This window comes from Primulina tabacum, chromosome 3 (assembly GCF_025594145.1).
Source record: "Primulina tabacum isolate GXHZ01 chromosome 3, ASM2559414v2, whole genome shotgun sequence".
NCBI lineage: Eukaryota > Viridiplantae > Streptophyta > Magnoliopsida > Lamiales > Gesneriaceae > Primulina > Primulina tabacum.
The window spans coordinates 18,955,875-18,976,295 of record NC_134552.1 but is presented as its reverse complement, the minus strand read 5'-3'; the positions used below and the strand labels follow the sequence as shown (position 1 = coordinate 18,976,295).

Sequence of the window (20,421 nt, the reverse complement as noted above, 5' to 3'; positions counted from 1 at the left end):
TAAATGATATTTTATTATTTAAAATGATGATTTTGACAAAAATATAATATTTTATGATTTATGATAAAACTGTGTAATTTTTACTGTTAAAATGTTATTTTTGGAAAGTTATGATATTTTACGCTTTTTTAAAGAAATGAAAAATATTTTGAGGGATGTGAATTGACTGTGACAAAAGATATGATATATGATTTTGTGGGAATATCGTGAGGACCAAGGCCCAGAGGGACCCCGTTTACGGAATAAGGCCCCAGAGGACCCCCGACGATTGTATTCCACGGTGGAGCCTAGTGCCCATCCCCATAGATCATATGGAGCTGAAGACTGATCAGTCGACCAAAAGATAAAAGTTATTCAATTTCAAATATCAAATTTCACCCAAAATGATAAAGGATTGAAAGCTTTACGATTTATGATTTATTTATGCTTAAAATTATTTTAAATGGTTTATGTTTAAATGTTATTTTAAATAAAATATGATTTTTAAATGCATGTGATTGTATATGTATTATTTGTTATCCATGTTTAGAACGTGCTGAGTCATTAGACTCACTAGTTTTGTATGATGCATGATTTGATGATATTATGGGAGGCGCTGATGATTAAGTGGATCGAGTGCTGCAGTACACCCCCGAGGGACTTTTATTTTCCGCACTAGCTTGATAGATAAAAGATTTGAAAGATTTATGTTAATGATTTATTAGAGATATTTTTATGCTTTAATTGTTAATTGATATTTTAAAGGTCGACGTAGAATTTTTTGTTAATTGATGATTTAGGGATATTTATAGACTTGAGATTCAAATGCTAAATCATTACGATTTATGAAAATGGTAGTATTTTAATTACTATTTACGATTTTAAGATTTTTAAAAAAATGTCGAGGTCGTTTCAATTTTTTTATCAGTTTCTGCACAATTGGTTGAAACATGGCCTCTTGTCTCACATGTACAATAATTACAATATTTAAAACGTTCATTATCTCTTATGTGAGCTATTATAAAAGTTTTTCTTGTTAATGTTCATCCCGTGTTTCGAGATGTGTTTGATGTTTAGGATAACATCTTACTTCTTGATGATCCACTTCTTTGTATGTATTTGTAAGATCCGACTTTTTGTTTATAGCATATGGTTTTTGTTTTCCAATAACTTCTTCCACTTTTTCTACTTGTGGTATATGATGAGATTTAAAACTCTTCATTTCCTGTCTTTGTGGTTTGCTTCCAAAAATTTTAGAAGATCATTTTCTCTACAACATAAATAAATACGTTTGTTTATACTCCTTAATCTTTCATAGTTTTTTTTTATAATGCTGCCAAATGAAAATTCTATCTATTTTCTTTTAAGAAAATAGGATCTTTTAGCTAGAGTATCTGGATTGCTAAGGATATATTCTCTTATTACCATTTCTATCTAGAGACACGACATTTATTAATCTACTAAACATATGTTATGTAATTCAAGAATATACAGAGTTTGTGTATATTTCATATTCTTCTATGTATCTTGACTATTGAAATAATGCATCCCTATAAATTGTGCCTAAAATAGAGTTGTCATTTTCCTAACATTTTATAAAGATATCATATAATAAGACGAGGGTTATTTCGATATTTTTGGCAGATATTTATGCCTAATGACCACATTGGGCTAGTTATTGGAAAAATAAATGACCAATTTGTGAACATCCAAAGAAAAAAGATCAAATCGAGATCTTGTCAAACGTTAGGAATCAAATTTAGTTTTTGTCCTCTTTTAATCACTTCAAATGTAAAGCACATGGTATTTTGTGAGGGGTGCATGAGTAATTTCCATTCGGTCTCATCAAATTCATACGAAAATAATCAGTATAAGTGGCTAAGACCAGGGGTGCATATGAGGCGAGTCGAGCTTGAGTACGGAGTATCATACTACTCGATATCGACTTGATTTAAATTTGTAAGCTCGAGTTTGACTATAACTTAATCGATTAATTTCAAGTTCGAGCTCAACTCATAAATAAGGATGACAAACCCAGCCCTGAATTTAAACTGTCCCACCCAATGGGGCAATAATTAATAATTGAATAAAAATTGATATATTTTTATCTGGGATAATATTTTTGTTCCTAAATATTATTAATATAGAGATGAAAAATAATTTTAATGATTAATTGATTTTCAGCAATTTTTATTTTGTATTTTTTTAAAAAAAATTGATTGGCTCACGAGTCCAATTTGTCTCGAACTCGTCGGGTTCACGAGACAGGGAGGGCCCAATCTGAGGTGGGACGAACCTCAAGTTTGTCCAAACCCACTTCGAACTTGTCCCGTTGTCATCCCTACTTGTGAAATTATCGAGTTACATAAGTACATGCTTGAAAAGTTAGAAAATATTTGTAGCATAATTATGATGTTTAAATTTTGTATTTATATTAAAAAATATCCTTAAAATTTATATATTCTATTAAAAAAATTAATATATAGTTATTTGAATAACTCGCCATCTACTTAAATAGAAACAATTAAGATTTGCTCTTTCATAGCACATTGCCACTCCAAAATTGAAAATAGAATTCTTATTTTTAGTTAATTTTCAATGTTTATGTAAATGTTAGTAAGGAAAAAATTTATTTAAAAAATTGTTAGGATCAAACGCTTACCACTAAGCCAAGACAAAAACTTGTGTGAGACGGTCTCACGGATCGTATTTTGTGAGACGGATCTCTTATTTGGGTCATTAATGAAAAAATATTATTTTTATGCTAAGAGTATTACTTTTTATTGTGAATATCGGTAGGGTTGACCCGTCTCACAGATAAAAATTCGTGAGACCGTCTCACAAGAGACATATTCCTAAGCCAAAAGCTATAGCTGTTAGCCAAGACACAATTTTATTTTTTTTATACTTGTGGCAGCGCATAGTGCACCTACTTGAGTGTTAATGGGTCGGGCTGTAAGACCAATGAGTTCGTGGAAGTGCGTGTCTATCTGCCGGTACTGTCTCCTATCTTTTAGATATCAGTCTTACCATTTTCTCTACCGTCGGCCATGTCTACAGCAGAGAGAGTATTACATGTTAAGATCTAGTGTTAATCTTTTACTGCCCACTTAGCCAACCAGATCAAGCAGCTCAATTTCAGCAGCTTGACGCATGAGAATTTTCCAGGAAGTCACACATCATAATACTACTCTCACTCATGCACGTTTAACCAAACAAAATGTTCGAGAGTAAAAAAAGAAAAAGAAAATTATTTTATACCGCTTAGACATTTATAAAACTACCAAAAGCTACTCATGTCCCCTTTTTAAGAAAAATATTTATGTATCGAGAAATAAATAAAGTACTTGGATCTAAATGTGTTAAAAAACAAACTTCATGTAAAAACTCAATGTGTGCGCCTTGATGTACTAGTGTACATAATAAGAAGTTGCCCGGCTTAAATTCATTATTATTGTCAAAAGTATTCTAGAATTTTGACTTAGGCAACTGTTTGAAGGAAAGATCGAGAATACTAAAACATATTATCGCTGGCGGCTGGCTTATGGAAAGATAAGAACTCATGTCTAAAATTGCAGAAGAGTTTGTACTTTGTAGAATAACACTATATGTTTTGAATAATTAAAAATGGGATTTGGATTTGGATTTGGATTTGAAATCCATGAATTTATAATTGTATCGTAGTATTGACTAATGTTATTTAAGAATTGGAATTGATAGCTAAAATTAATTTTGTTTGTTATTTTAACAAAATTGTTTTACTTATTATTTTTAAATTTCTTTCTTATTAATAATTATTAATATTCACATATTGTTTATACATGATATACAAGTAAAATGATTTATAAATATAAGGAATATATATTTTTATTAAATAAATTTTTTAGTAATGAAAAAAAGTTTATAAAAGAACACTGAGATAAAGTAGTAAAATTATGATAAATTAAGTTTTTAGTATTTTTAAAATAATCGATTATCATAAGAAAAAGAAAAAATTTACATACTTTTTTAAAATACTTAAACATTTTTCGGTAATTTGCTGAAAAATGCATCTGTCCAATATTTTGTTATGATTCAGTACCTATGAGTTTATTTTTGTGTTTTAATACCTAAAACAGTCTAGCTTTATTTTTAGTACATGTGTTATGCAATTTTACATTTTTACCCCTTTTTAATGAATAAAAAATTATAAGAATCCCTCCCTATTGCTGTTCATCTTCCCTCATCGGCTCTCTTTCCCGCTTCCCCTCCTGTTGTCTTCTGTTCGAGAAACCTTTTTTTTTTCCCTTCAATTTCTTAATCGGCTCTCTTTCTCGCTTCCCCTCCTGTTGTCATCTGTCCGAGAAACCTTTTTTTTCCTTCAATTTCTTACACACCCTTATCTATAAACCCTCTCCCGTTCTCCATCGGCCCAATTTACCATATTTCCGCAAGTGTATGTAACTAACTCTTCGCACAAACCCGTAGCTCAAAATCGTCAATCTTTGTAACGAAGCGTAGAAATTTCCCAGCAAAGCCGAGTCCCTACCAACGCTACTGTTGCTGGAAACTTTGCAAAAACCAGAACTTCTTGGTCGAAGCAATTTCTGGGTCGAAGCAGCGTATGTGAGGAGGAGAATAAGGTTGAACAAAGTAATATGCTTGATTGAATCCAATTTATGTTTTTTTTTTGTTAATAAAATTTGGTGCATTACCGTGAAATTGAATTTTAGGCCAGTATTGTGAAATTGAATTTTGTTGTTTTGACCGAATACGGACATTAATGTGCATGATATTGGGAACAAGTTTTGTTTACAATAAGTTGTTAGTTTATAGAATATACTTTGAATGATAGTTATGTGAGATTAGTTTGGCTTGTGAAAATGAGATTGTTTTAGTTTATTTTGACGGAATGTTTTTGATTTGGTTTGATAGAATGAGATTGTAATTTGATATTAGTTTCCACATGTAAGATCTTTATCATGTTTCCACTTGATTTCTTTTGTGCACTATTTTTTTTTTGACTTGACTTACCTTTTATCAAACAATTTTGAGAAGAATTGTTGAACTAGTACGATGATTTTGTAGAAAAATAGTTCTAAAATTGGATGATTTTGTTGAACTATAACGTGAATAGAAAAATTTCTGCTTCAATATTGTTTGAGCACAAAGGTCGATTTTGGATAAGTTGTGATTTTATTTTATGTAATTCATTTATCCCCATTATTTGAGTTTTTATTTAATGTAAGACATTGTAGAACTGATATTCTGTTTTTGGATTTCCAATTTATTTGACGCCTAAATCGGCAGAAGCAAATATTAATAATTTAGATATTCGACGATCGATTTATTGATGGAAGTCGGTTCGGGGAGCGCAATATTTTCGTTTCTTGGAAGTTGCCGCTACGTCAATGGTCTTTATTTGATTTCAATTCCTAATGGCGCAACTTTGTTAGAGATATTCGAGAGTTTAGGACGAAAATGTGCGGCTATTAATTCTGAATTAACGTTATTGCAATACATGGCACCCCATGATCATATTGCAGTAACCCTGAATGAAGATGACGATGTTCGAAATATGATAAACCTTCACAGTTGTTTGAAATTAAATATAATCAAATTGATAGCATTTCCAAAAGATGATCAGAGCCCAGTCATTGCGAGGTAACTTCCTTTTTTATTTTTGTTTGCATTGTTTTTATTGTTTGTTTGCAGGTTTCAGATATTGCAGAGTTGGTAAATGAGTTATTGTTTGTTTTTTACTGTTGTGCATGGCTTGAGTATTGTTTGTTATATTTATAGTTCACTTTAAATTATGTAAAAGAATATTGATGTGTTTCCTCATGTATTTTATTGATTTGTATTAAAATGATTAGGTTTGATTTTGCTGATGAAGTTTGTTCTGATGGAGGTCACGAGCTTGACGTTGGCACTTTAACCAATTCTATTGATGCTTGGATTCATTGCATACGTGGTGTTGGGCAAAAATTTAAAGATGCAGCTGAATTCAGGATTTGTCTTAAAAATTATGTTATTGCCAGTAGAAGATCTTTTAGGTACAGGAGAAATGAAAGTGGTAAGATCTTAGTTGTTTGCAGCAAAGAGAATTGTGAGTGGAAAATTTATGCCTCCAAACATAAATCGGACAATTCATTCGGCATAAGAAAGTGCAACCTAAGCCATAGTTGTGGGGATGATAATTTGCGGAGTAGAGGTCATCCTAAAGCTGATTCATCCTGGGTAGCTAATGTTGTGAAGGAGAAGTTAAGGGGAGAGCCATCATATCGCCCATGTACAATGCTGAAGGACATTGAAAGAGATTATGGAGTAGAACTTGAGTATCATAAAGTTTGGGCGGGTAAAGAGATGGCAATGCATGATATTTATGGAACTGATAAGGGGTCGTATGATAAATTACGATGGTATTGTCATGCTGTTAAAGAAACAAATCCCGGGAGTTTTGTTGAATGTGAAATTGATTCGATGACAAACAAATTTAGACGGTTATTCATATGTTTTCATGCATGTCTGGTTGGTTTTATTAGTGGTTGTCGGCCATTATTATTTTTGGATGGAACTCACATTAAGAACAAGTACAAAGGATGTTTAATAGGCGCTGCTGGCAAAGGATGCGAATGATGATGTTTTTACACTTGCGTATGCAATTGTTGATGCAGAAAACGATTCTAATTGGGAATGGTTTTGCTACCAGTTAAAACATGTCTTGGCATCCCAATACATAATGATATTCCGTAGCTACATTTTTTTCTCTGACCGACATCCTGGACTTATCAAAGCTATTCAGACTGTGTTCCCTGGTAGTCACCATTCTTATTGTTTAAGACATCTGGTCGATAACTTTGTCAAGCAGGTTTGTCTTATGGTGATTTTTCAATAATTTAGCCATCTTTTTTTTTTTTTTGTTATTCTTCATTAGTTGGTTATTATCTTTAATGTTTTTAAATTTTTTTTGCAGGTATTGCGTAGGTATCCTCTCCATAACAAGAAATATTGGTCTTCTGTTTTGAAGAAAGCTGCGTACACCCCATCAAGACATGAATTCTCGCAACATATCAAAAGCATAATCGATTCGATGCCGCTCGCCCAGGAGTTTCTTGTGAGTGTGCCCTCAGAAAATTGGGCCAATTCTATGTTTGTGGGTGAGCGATGGGGTGTCATTAATAATAATATTGTTGAAAGCTGGAACAATTGGGTAAAACAAGCGCGATATCTACCTATTGTGGGTATGATAGATAACATACGAATTCAAATAATGACCACGATGCACAAAAGACGAGAAAAAACAATGGCGATGATCGGAGAACTAAGTCCAAGAAAGGAGAAGGAGGTGTCAATTGCATACGGACAATCTCGAAGCTTAAAGGTGCACAAGTCATGTGGAGCTCTGTTTGAGGTGATAGATGGGGACAAAAGTTTTTCAGTGGATTTGAATTCATGTCGTTGTTCATGTCGATATTGGCAGATGTATAGGCTATCGTGCAAGCATGCTTGCTCGTGCATAGAATCAAAGTCTCTGTCGGTTTATCAATTCTGTGATGGATATTTTAAGATGAACATGTACCGCCAAGCTTATAAAGGAATCATAAATCCAATTCCAACAAATGACATGAGTGAGGGTTATCTGAATGATGGACCTACCATTTATGCTCCTACAACCCTTAGCCAGCCAGGACGTAGAAGGAGCAAACGGATACCTTCTCAAGTTGAACAACGTGTGACAACGTGTGGGAGATGTCATGGGCGAGGGCATAATAGACGAACTTGCAAAGAACCAGTGCCATAATTGGTTTGATTGACATATACATTAATACTATATCGTTTACTTCCATTATCTTAAGTTATTTGTAATTTAATTTATTTTAAAAATTCCAAATTTCTATCTTAATTTTTTTAATTGGTTGCAGGCATGTGTTAGAGTAAGAAAGCAGCTTGGAAGGTTGTTCAAAAAAGACAACAAGATGTGGTGGCATTTTGTGAATATATTTGGTGTTGTTCATAGAATTAATCGATCTTTTGGATCATTACGTTTATGGTAGCCATTTTTTGTTTGCTATTTTGACGTGATGGTAAGACTTATCGTGCGTTGATGGCATGACATTTTTTTTGTAAACAAACAGTGAATCTGTTCAATTTACAAGTATTAGGTAGTATTTGAAGTTTGTAATGAAGAAGACTAATGTGTTGCTGTCAAACTCAATTGGTTCATTGAGATTGGAAAACTGTATGCTGTTGCAAAACAACAGATTATGTGTTTGGAATTGCAATTTGTAGATGTGTAATGAAGTGATTATGTCTTAATCATTAAACTGTATTGTTGACAGATAGTTTCATATTTGTTGTGAGTTGTGGTTTGTTATCATTACAAATATTCCCTTGCAAATTTTTTCCAGGAATGTTTTGCCAAATATACCAAATTTTAAGCTTCAGTACATTTTTTTCCTTAAATGATACCCAAATTTGTTGTTACTTAATATTATAAATTGAAATATCATTTTTATGCATTCTGAAAATATTCAGTTATTATTAGTGTTTCCATGGAACATTTGGAAAAAAAAAAAACAAATTCGCAACTACGCATAGAACATCTTGAAGTACTTACTTTTACTTGCGAAATACATATTTCCAATTTTAAAATACTTGATTTGGTAAATGAGATACTTGTTGGAATTTTGGTGCTTAATGAATGAAAATTAATCAAATAAATCAATGTGTTTGATTTGGAAAAATTCGAAACGAAGAACGAAGCTTGATGAACCAATATTAAGTTCGATTGTTCTGAATAAAACTCGAAAGAGTTCATCATATGTTGAAAGAACATAAAACGAGTAGTCGGAACGTGTAAGGGACGAAAATCGGAAAAAAAAAAGTTGCGCGTGAACAGTAGCAGGCGCGCACATGCGCGCGGGTCTGCGCGCATGTGCGCGCGCATGCCAGTGGCAGGCGCGCACATGCGCGCGCGCCTGCGCGCATGTGCGCGCGCATGCCAGTGGCAGGCGCGCACATGCGCGCGCTCCTGCGCGCGCTTGCCAGTGGTTAGCGCGCACATGCGTGCGGAGCGGTGCGCATGTGCGCGCGCTGCTCGACAGCGTGCGGGCGGGCGTGCGCCCATACAAGATGAATTTCGATGACATGTACATTTCACTTAATTTTTTTTTAAAAAAAAAATTCGCAACTCAAGTTTTTGAAGTACTTATTTGTACTTGTTAAATACAAAATTTTACAATAAAAATACTTGATTTGGCTCAGAAAATACTCATAATTGATATTAAAATACTTGATTTTCGAATATGCCTTTCACTTAAATACCCTCACACTTTTTTAAGTACTTATTTTTACTTGTTAAATACTTAATTTTACAATGAAACTACTTGATTTAGCTCAGAAAATACTCATAATGGATATTAAAATACTTGATTTTCGAATATACCTTTCACTTTTTAATATCCTCAAACTTGGATGCATTTCGATGACATGTACATTTCATTTACTTTAAAAAAAAAAAAAAAATTCGCAACTGAACTTCTCGAAGTACTTATTTTTACTTGTTAAATACCTAATTTTACAATGAAAATACTTGATTTGGATCAGAAAATACTCATAATGGATATTAAAATACTTGATTTTCGAATATGCCTTTCACTTAAATACCCTCACATTTTTTGAAGTACTTATTTTTACTTGTTAAATAACTAATTTTACCATGAAAATACTTGATATGGCTCAAAATATACTCATAATGGATATTAAAATACTGGATTTTCGAATATGCCTTTCACTTTTTAATATCCTCAAACTTGGATGCATTTCGATGACATGTACATTTCATTTAGTTTTTTTTTAAAAAAAACAAATTCGCAACTGAACTTCTCGAAGTACTTATTTTTATTTGTTAAATACCTAATTTAACCATGAAAATACTTGATTTGGCTCAGAAAATACTCATAATGGATATTAAAATACTGGTTTTTCGAATATGCCTTTTAACTTTTAAATATCATCACACGTTTTGAAGTACTTATTTTTACTTGTTCAATACCTACGTTTACAATGAAAATACTTGATTTGGCAAAGAAAATATTCATAAGAGATATTAAAATACTGGATATTCGAATATGTCTTTCACTTTTAAATATCCTCACACTTTTTGAAGTACTTATTTTTACTTAGTAAATACCTAATTCTACGATGGAAATACTTGATTTGGCTCAGAAAATACTCATAATGGATATTAAAATACTGGATATTCGAATATGTCTTTCACTTTTAAATATCCTCACACTTTTTGAAGTACTTAATTTTACAAAGAAAGTACTTGATTTGGCTCAGAAAATACTCATAATGGATATTAAAATACTGGATTTTCAAATATGCATTTCACTTTTAAATATCCTCACAATTGGATGCATTTCGATGACATGTACATTTCATTTAAATTTTTTTTTTTAAAAAATAAAATTCGCAACTGAACTTTTTAACGTACTTAGTTTTACTTGTCTTTCACCAACTGGATATTCTAGTAGGCAACATAAGTTCACCAATTGTTGGTCCTTCCGTGCAAGATGCAAGTAAAACTAAGTATTTTAAAAGTTTCATGCTTAGTTGGGAATTTGAAATTTTATTTACAAAGAAACGATAGCATGTGAGACGAACATGTCATCCAAATACATCTTGAATGTAAATGCAAGTACTTGATGAAGTTACATTGCCTAATTCAATATCCAGTATTTTAATATTCATTATGAGTATTTTCTTAGCCAAATCAATTACTTAAAATCGAAATGCATCCAATTGTGAGGATATTAAAAAGTGAAAGGCATATTCGAAAATTTAGTATTTTAATATCTATTATGAGTATTTTTTGAGCCAAATCAAGTATTTTTATGGTCAAATTAAGTATTTAACAAGTAAAAATAAGTACTTCAAAAAGTGTGAAGATATTAAAAAGTGAAAGGCATATCGAAAATCCAGTATTTTAATATCCATTATGAGTCTTTTTTGAGCCAAATCAAGTATTTTTATTGTAAAATTAAGTATTTAACAAGTAAAAATAGGTACTTCAAAAAGTGTGATGATATTTAAGTGAAAGACATATTCTAAAAGCAAGTATTGTAATATCCAATATGAGTATTTTCTTTAGCCAAATCAAGTATTTTGATTGAACAATTAGGTATTTAACAAATAAAAATAAGTACTTCAAAAAGTTCAGTTGCGATTTTTTTTTAAAATTTAAATGAAATGTACATGTCATCGAAATGCATCCAAGTGTGAGGATATTTAAAAGTGAAAGACATATTCAAAAATCCAGTATTTTAATATCCATTATGAGTATATTTTGAGCCATATCAAGTATTTTCATGGTAAAATTAGTTATTTAACAAGTAAAAATAAGTACTTCGAAAAGTTCAGTTGCGAATTTGTTTTTTTTTTTAAATTTTTGTTAATGAAATGTACATGTCATTGAATTGCATCCAAGTGTGAGGATATTTAAAAGTGAAAGACATATTCGAAAATTCAGTATTTTAATTTCCATTATGAGTATTTTCTGAGCCAAATCAAGTACTTTTATTGTAAAATTAGGTATTTTACAAGTAAAAATAAGAACTTTGAAAAGTTCAGTGGCGAATTTGTTTTTTTTAAAAAAAAAAATTTAAATGAAATGTACATGTCATCGAAATGCATCCAATGTGATGATATTTAAAAGTGAAAGGCATATTCGAAAATCCAGTATTTTAATATCCATTATGAGTATATTTTGAGCCAGATCAAGTATTTTATGGTAAAATTAGGTATTTAACAAGTAAAAATAAGTACTTCGAAAAGTTCAGTTGCGAATTTGTTTGTTTTTTTTTTAAATTTTTGTTAATGAAATGTACATGTCATTGAATTGCATCCAAGTGTGAGGATATTTAAAAGTGAAAGACATATTCGAAAATCCAGTATTTTAATTTCCATTATGAGTATTTTCTGAGCCAAATCAAGTACTTTTATTGTAAAATTAGGTATGTTACAAGTAAAAATAAGTACTTTGAAAATTTCAGTTGCGAATTTGTTTTTTTTTTTTAAAAAAATTTAAATGAAATGTACATGTCATCGAAATGCATCCAAGTGTGAGGATATTTAAAAATGAAATGCATATTCGAAAATCCAGTATTTTAATATCCATTATGAGTATTTTCTTTGCCTAATCAAGTATTTTCATGGTCAAATTAGGTATTTAACAAGTAAAAATAAGTACTTCAAAAAGTTCAGTTGCTAGCACTTGGTGAAGTTACATTGCCTACTCGAATAGCCCGTGTTTTATTAAATTTTATACGTATCTCATTTACCAAATCAAGTATTTTAAATCTGAAAATAAATATTTCGCAAGTAAAAGTAAGTACTTGAAAATGTTCTATGCGTAGTTGCGAATTTGTTTTTTTTCCAAATGTTCCATGGCAACAAAAATAATAACTGAATATTTTCAGAATGCATAAAAATGATATTTCAATTTATAATATTAAATAACAACAAATTTGGGTATCATTTAAGGAAAAATATGTACTGAAGCTTAAAAGTTGGGATTTTTGGCAAAACATTCCTGGAAAAAATTTGCAATGGAATAGTTGTAATGATAACAAAGCACAACAACTCACAACAAATATGAAACTATCCGTGAACAAAGCAGTTTAATGATTAAGACATAATCACTACATTACACATCTACAAATTGCAATTCCAAACACATAATCTGTTGTTTTGCAACAGCTTTGCAACAGCATACATTTTTCCAATCTCAATGAACCAATTGAGTTTGACAGCAACACATTAGTCTTCTTCATTACAAAACTCAAATACTACCTAATACTTGTAAATTGAACAGATTCAGTGTTGTTTTACCAAAAATTGTCATGCTATCAACGCATGATAAGTCTTACCATCACGTCATTTTAGACCTTTGAACATGCCTCGTTCATCAGACAAAATTGCCGAAGCAATCCGAGCTCTATACCCTTCCATTGACGTATTCCATTCTTCATCCCAAAATGTCGGGTTATCTCTTGCAAAACATTCACCCCATAGACAAACATAAACACCACAATTTAAATCATTTCCTTGTTGCCTACATTTTAACCCAATCACTTCACCTTTGCCAATATCACAATTTTTCACATTCCAAAGATATCCAGACATAAATTTGGCCTAAAAAAGAAATTCAATGAATATTAGTTTTCAAAAAAATCATAAAAGATGTGTGTGTGTTATGCACTTTTGCTTAAAACAATTTTTTTTTTTTTGTATCCGACTTACAATTTTCTTGGCTGCACCTTTGTAAACAAGGACCACTAAGAGAATCTCTTAGTGTGAAATATTGATCGCCTCTAGTATAACCCAGCAAGATCCAATGTGCTCTGTAACTAATCGGGAAAATTATGTGCTTACAGCGTTCTAGAACCTCTTTGTTTAGTTCGGACAGCTTGCTCAATGTACTCCCATCCAACTGTGATGTAAATTCTGAAAAATCTTTATCTTTGACCCTCTTCTGCTTCATTTTATCGAGCATCCGAATCACGTTAATCTATGCAAATTTTTAAAAATATTGTTAGCTATCATCTTGATAAAAATATTTTTTACTTAACATCAAAAAATTTTACCTGGACATTGGGAGACATGCAGTATATGTCATGCCCATATTTATGTTTTTTATTGCTCAAAGTATTGAAATAGGCATGAATAAGGTCAGATCGTAGTTCGCTGCCAAACAAACAAAGCAGTAACTCATGCCCATGCAATATCACGTCATCATCTTGCCAAACTACACCACTACAAAGACAAAATAACAAAAATAACAACTCAAACAAACAAAAAATGAAAAATTATTATTTCGCCAAAATTTAAAAAAATAAGATCTTCTTACCCCAAAATATCCCCGCAAATGTACTTTTCAATTATGTCTCTCTCTTCCTTTGATATCTGATCATGACCATCATAGTCATGTCTACTTCGGAACTCTTGCAAAGATTCCTCAACGGCACTTTCAGCTATACCTTTAGCATCAATAGCATCCTATATAAAAACAGAAAATATGCAAATACAAAATTCATTAACAAAATTTAATTACTAACAAATCATACAAAATTTAAATTATTTTTAGCTATTGCCAAAGCAAATTAAATTTAAATTACCAGATCCAAGATGAGTGATGATTCTTGTTTTCTCTGTCGCTTTGGGGTCGTACTAGGAGGTGTCAAATAGTCAGGATGTTTTCTCTTTTTCAACCGATCTGTTCTTTTTTGAACCGTCTTCACAATCGATGATTTTGGATTATAAATAATCATCTTTTTCCCTTCTCCAATGTCAGTACCTACGTGCACGTCGTCTGCAGAATTTGTGTTCATTTCCACTTCATCTACAACCACTCTCACATAACTCTCCATTTCAATGTTGTCTTCTGTGTCCGTTTTCACTTTGTTCTCAACCACTTCATTCAAACTTTCAAATGCAGCATCAACATGTCCATCCACATCTTGCTCGGTATGACCTTCATCATACATATGTGTCGCATCCTTGAAGACAAATCGGGTTGTATCATCTTCAACCACTTCATTTTTTTCCTTCTACACTTTAATCTCATTTTCAAGCCTTTTTATCTGTTCCAACAATTCTGAATCATTGTATCGAGACTGAACCTGAAAATATAAGTGCTCATTAAATATGGTAATTCGTTAAATAGCATACTATTTAAAAATTGACTATCATCAATTACAAATGTTTACCTCAACAATCATCTGTACATCATCAACGAGTTTTTTTTCCTCCTCAAATGGTTTGATCGCCACAATCTAACAACATTAAACACAAATTCTTAGTTTTATTAATACATGTACTCAAAAATATAGGATGATGTAGATTAAATTGCGCAAACCTTGTTCGATCTCACAGCCATTAGAGCAAGCCTCAGCCCCTTTAGGATTCACGGGAATCTTGCTCTCTCCCCACTTGAATAAACGAGGAAAAGCAATGTAAAACACGAGGTTCACCAAGCATAGGAACTCTTTCATACACCCAAGCCTGTACAAATAAAATGATTAGCATTTACTACAACCAACAATAACATATATAAGCTTCAAAAAGAAAAAGATAATACCATCAATCCAACTATGCAACCTCCCATATATTTTTTATCCTTTCTTCTTACTTTAGAGAATCCAAGATGATCTTCAATTTCATCACGCAAAAACCTAAAGGCTGCATCTCCCCAACCATATTCAAAAAACGTTTCCAAATTGTCCAAGTATGGGAAAATAAACTTTGGTGTTCCAAAATTACCAATAGGAAATATAACACAATTAAAAAGAAGCAAAATAAAAAATCTAAAAAAATCATCAATCTCAAGCTCATTTCTTGCCAAATCAAACAACTTATCTATTATGACATTTCTCTACACACAGTTCACCCCCTTGAAATGACGGTCAAGAAAGTTTGAGCCCAACTTTAAATCCAGGTTAACGGGTTGACCAACGCTCGACAACCCTATAACGATAGAGAATTCCTTCGAAGTAAATGGCACCATGATATTGCTTCCAAAACAAAAGCTGCATGTCTCTACTTCAAAGCGTTTAAGCATTGAGTAGACTCTTGATGTGCTTATAGAAAGCTTCTTGATCTTCAACCAAGGTGCCAGAGGTGAAGCTTCTATCCTCTTCAATTGTAACTCACCCAATCTAGGAACCAATTGCTCCATCACGGCTAAAAAATTTGTTGGCGAACACCTTGAGTAACCCTCTTTAACATATGGACCAATATCTGCATCATTATCAGGCGTATTTTCTTCACTCTTTCTTTTAGTCTTCGTCATTCTACTCCACATAAAAAAATTAAAATATTACACACGAATAATAAATCAATAAATGTCACAATAAATTGACACAAATACTCAAGAAATTAGACAAATAAGTTGCTACAAACATGAACAACCAATCTCAAATAAATATCTCACGACAGTACATAATTATATCATCTATCGAAAAATTGATAATGATCTTACATACGAAAACTAATATCAAATAACAATCTCATTCTGTCAAACCAAATCAAAAAATTTCTGTCAAAATAAACTATAACAAACTCTTCTTGACAAGCCGAACTAATCTGACATAACTATCATTCCAATCATATTCTCTAAACTAACACATTCAATTAAAAAAAATTGTTCCCAAGATCATGCACATTAATGTCCGTATTCGGTCAAAACAACAGAATTCAGTTTCAGAATAATGGCCTAAAATTCAATTTCACAATAATGCACCAAAATTTATTAACAAATATAAAATCATATATGGGATTTAATCAAGCATATTATTTTGTTCGACCTTATTCGTGCAAATGGTGTTTGAGTGACCAATTCTCTGCACTAAAAATTCAAGCTTCTTGCCGCTGTCTTTTACGTGGCGATGGTTCTTTCCGCAAATGACAATCTTATTGTAAACATACGTCAGAAATCCATTTCTATATCCAAAATTAGATCGAAGAAAAGAAATTGCTCTTAAACAAACAAAACATTACAACTACAAAAATGATCAAAAACAAACTAAAATTGAAATGTGTACCCTTTAATTGTCCTTTATTAGTTTTATAGGGTGGTAGCTCCACGCAAATCCGAAAATGAAGCGCCTACTTTCTCCTCCTCACCTAAGCTGCTTCAACGCACAAAATGCTTCCACCCACAAATTGCTTCGACCCACAAATTCTGGTTTTTGCAAATTTTTCGGCAACAGGATGGCAATGGATGCTGGGATGTGTGGTTTGGGCTGGTAGGGACTCTACTTTGCTGGGAATTTTCTACGCTGGGTTACGCACGGGTACGGTTTTAAATGACGAATTTGTCGCAAGATTCAGTAAAATAGACTGGCAGAAACAAGGGTAAATTGTGCAAACGAAGGACAATGAAGGAAAATGACCAGTAAAAGAATGAAAGAAAAACGAACAAATTGTCACACAGAAGAAAAGAGTGGGAAGCGAGAAACGGGAAGGGGGAAGGAGGAAGGAGGAGAAAAATAACATCACCAACAAATTTGGGGACTCTTATAATTTTTTATTAATTTAAAAAGGATAAAAAGGTAAAAACACAAAAAACATGTAGTAAAAACTAATTTGAACTTTTGTTAGGTATTAAAACACAAAAAAAGACTAAAGGGGACTGAATCCTAATTAAAACATGCTCAGATGTATTTTTCGCTAAATTCCCCAACATTTTTAGATGATTTTAAAATAATTTTTTCAATTGTACGATAAAGTACGTGTGAATTAAATGTAATGTTTTTAAAAAATGATATTTTAATTAGTTTTGAAAAGGAAAAAAATTATTTTCTTCATCTAACTCAAATCCCATCAAATATTTTTCATTTTTGTTAAGATTTCAAATATCTCAGTATAAGGTCTAGAAATTCAAACGACGTAACCTAATTGTATGCAAATCTAGAGTATTATTAAAAATGTTTAATGAAATATTTTAAATGCATTAAATGAATGTTTATGACATAATTACATGTTTGACTGCATGATTTACTAGACTACATGTATTAGGGTTTTTTGCAGCTTGAAAATGGAACGGAGACCGGAGACAGTTTAAGGAAAATATTTATTTTTAATTATTTAATATATGATGTATTTAATAGGTTATTTTTTAAAAGGACTTTATGATATTTTTACACGTCTAGCCATATTTTAAACCAGTAGTCAATTTTTGGCAAAATTGCGGACTCAGGTAATACATTTGAAAACGTACTAAAACGAAATATTTTACGTACATGATGTTGGGCCTAATGAGCTTGTTTTAGTAGATGTTTGGGCTTAGACTACCCTTCTTAGAAATATCAAAGAAAAATTTGACCCAATATTTGATATTATTTCTCTACCACTTCACGCCTAAACCTAACCACCCTCCCTCGTTACCTCTCGGCAGTCAACACACGAGAAAACACAGTAGCTTTTGATCGTTTTTGCAAGGACTTTTCAAAGAAACGTTCTCCCGTCCCTCCGGTGTTCTTCCATCGTACTATTTGCGTCGTTTTTCGAGCGTATATACGCAAATGCACGCCCTAAAACTTTAATTTTCTCAATTTCACATCATAGTACATATTTTTAATTGATCTTGCATGCCACGCATTGGATCTAGTGATATGAAACGGTTTACATGATATTTTACATTAAAATAATGGTTTTATGTACATGTAACTCACGTTTTTGTGTACTGTTGGAAGGGGACTGCCTGGATCGTTGTGTGGGAGTTCATTAACAGCCGGTTATCATTGTTACATGTGAAAATTCATATCTGGAACATCTTTGAAAATGGAACCGATAGTATCGATGCTTTTGGAGTGGGTCACGCTTCGATCGGGCATAGGAGGAGGGGCTGTTGTGGGGACCCTGACGCTAATTCATTTCTTAACCATCTTTGGGAATAATTAACTCAATTAAGATAAATAGGGTCTAAATATTTTTTTTAAAATACAAGTGCGGAAACGTAATGTAATCAATCTGATATACATATCAAAAGTAAAGTACATGTCTTGTACTCAATACATTAAAATCAAACTAGGGTTCAACTACTATATATCAAGTGCTGAAACCTATTCTACTTCTGGGTCCGAATCTCCACGCTAAAATATAATCTCTCATCCTCGTCTTGACCCTGATCCTGTCCCACATGTTGTCATGCACACATACAAACACAACAACACCCGGATAACTCCGGTGAGAAATACATTCCCAGTATAAATCATGTATACATGCAATCATATAAACAGATATAAAAGCATGAAACAAATGTCAATAACATGTATCAAATCTGAAAGACTGAATCGATATAACACTGTAAATTAAACTCCGACTCATACTCTCTGACTCGACTCGTTCCTAATCTAGGGATTCCGATCTGAATAAGAACGTAACAATCTCCCACATACTCTCCCGATCGCGGTGGCGGTACGTTCTTATTTACGGACTTTGGTCCTGTCCATATCGAATCTCGGCGATAGAAGTCGCTCTACTCCTAGGCAACATCGATATGACCAAACGTCCGGTGTCTTGGCACCTCTGCCCAAGACTTGGCATCTCCGCCAAATTGGCATCTCCGCCAAATATCAGGCACATCAGCCCAAGGACTAGGCACATCCGCCATGACTCCTCACATAACATATGCTTAACTATAAATCAATAGAATAAGCACAACAATCTCAAACATTGCAACATATCGAGGCAATGACAATCAAGTATGTGATTTTGGGAAACTCAAGTTAAATCAAACTCGAGTTGTGCAATCCCGGATCAACATTGATTTATACCTTTCTCTTCTCGGTCTGACGAAGTCGAAGTCTTGAAATTCAAATCTGTTCATACTCAATCTGGTAATGACAATATCGAGGAGTACAATATCAATACACCACTCAAATCAATACTGGATATAATCAGAACTCAATCTAATTCTGTTTTAACGGCATAACTGCACAATTTCAATATACCCAGCAATACACATATCAACAGATACAAATCTCAACTCATGATTGATAACAATACAAATCTTATATCAAATCTCAATCAAATCTATTCTGAAAATCATAACAATTTCATACGGTATCTGTTCTTCAATCCGGTCTCGATTATACGATGTCTACTATGTCAAGAACGCCATATATCAATCATATCTGATTCTGGCAAAATTTCAAATCATATCAAAAACATAAGAAACTTACGTCTAATTGAAGCTCTCGTCGATAGAAACTCAGTACTGAAGTCGGATTAAAAATCAGACGGACGGATCTTGCGTGAATCACAAATCTCTTGTTTGAAGAACTTAAGCTTTCTCCCAGCTATTCTTTTCGTTTTCTTCCACTGAATCTGAAGAATTGCATGATTCATTTATATATATTGCATGACACAAGGGCTAGTGGCTTCATCCTTATGCTGCACGTCTCGCGTATATGCGCGTCCCTCCTCGGCGCATATGCGCGAGACATTCTGTCTCGGCGCGTAACCTCACGGTAGCTCGCTCATATGCGCGCCCTCGCTCGGCGCATATGCGCGAGGTTCTTTGCAATTCTCTGCCATACTCGCGCATATGCGCCGGTCCTTATCGCACATATGCGCGAGGTTCTCTGTATACCTCGCGCATATGCGCTCGGCGGGGTCGCGCATATGCGCGAGGGCTCATCCTCGCACATAACTTCAATCTTCTTTCCGGCTTTCCCGGTCTGATCCGTTCCGTCTATAATCACTTCAATTATCAACAAATCATTTCAGATTACAATAATCAAAATCTCGGGCATTACATTTCTCCCCCCCTAAGATACGATTTCGTCCCCGAAATCACAGGCAATCAAATCATATCAGAAAGAAATGTATAATAGAAGTTAAACAGAAAACTCACATCAGTGAAACAACTCGGGAAATCTCTGTCTCATGTCT

The 20,421-nt window shown here is 32.8% G+C and overlaps 2 protein-coding genes across 2 annotated transcripts; both read left to right on the top strand.

Annotated features, from left to right (window-relative positions):
• The first annotated feature begins 5,479 nt into the window (after positions 1-5,479).
• LOC142538552 (uncharacterized) lies at positions 5,480-6,597 on the top strand. The gene is made up of 3 exons (XM_075643866.1): positions 5,480-5,622; positions 5,674-5,694; positions 5,835-6,597. The coding sequence occupies exons 1-3, from the start codon at positions 5,480-5,482 to the stop codon at positions 6,595-6,597; spliced, it is 927 nt and encodes a 308-aa protein (XP_075499981.1).
• LOC142539062 (uncharacterized) lies at positions 6,592-7,770 on the top strand. Its single transcript, XM_075644356.1, has 2 exons — positions 6,592-6,829; positions 6,935-7,770. Exons 1-2 carry the CDS (start codon positions 6,701-6,703, stop codon positions 7,760-7,762), a joined length of 957 nt encoding a protein of 318 aa, XP_075500471.1. The 5' UTR covers positions 6,592-6,700; the 3' UTR covers positions 7,763-7,770.
• The last annotated feature ends 12,651 nt before the right edge of the window (positions 7,771-20,421 follow it).

What these genes read in the sequence shown, in the direction of transcription:
- LOC142538552 (XM_075643866.1), top strand. Translation starts at nt 5,480, where the DNA reads ATGGCACCCCATGATCATATTGCAGTAACCCTGAATGAAGATGACGAT. An exon ending in CAGAGCCCAGTCATTGCGAG is followed by an intron (nt 5,623 to 5,673) that starts GTAACTTCCTTT and finishes GTTTGTTTGCAG; the next exon opens with GTTTCAGATATTGCAGAGTT. An exon ending in TTTCAGATATTGCAGAGTTG is followed by an intron (nt 5,695 to 5,834) that starts GTAAATGAGTTA and finishes TAAAATGATTAG; the next exon opens with GTTTGATTTTGCTGATGAAG.
- LOC142539062 (XM_075644356.1), top strand. Translation starts at nt 6,701, where the DNA reads ATGATATTCCGTAGCTACATTTTTTTCTCTGACCGACATCCTGGACTT. An exon ending in TCGATAACTTTGTCAAGCAG is followed by an intron (nt 6,830 to 6,934) that starts GTTTGTCTTATG and finishes TTTTTTTTGCAG; the next exon opens with GTATTGCGTAGGTATCCTCT.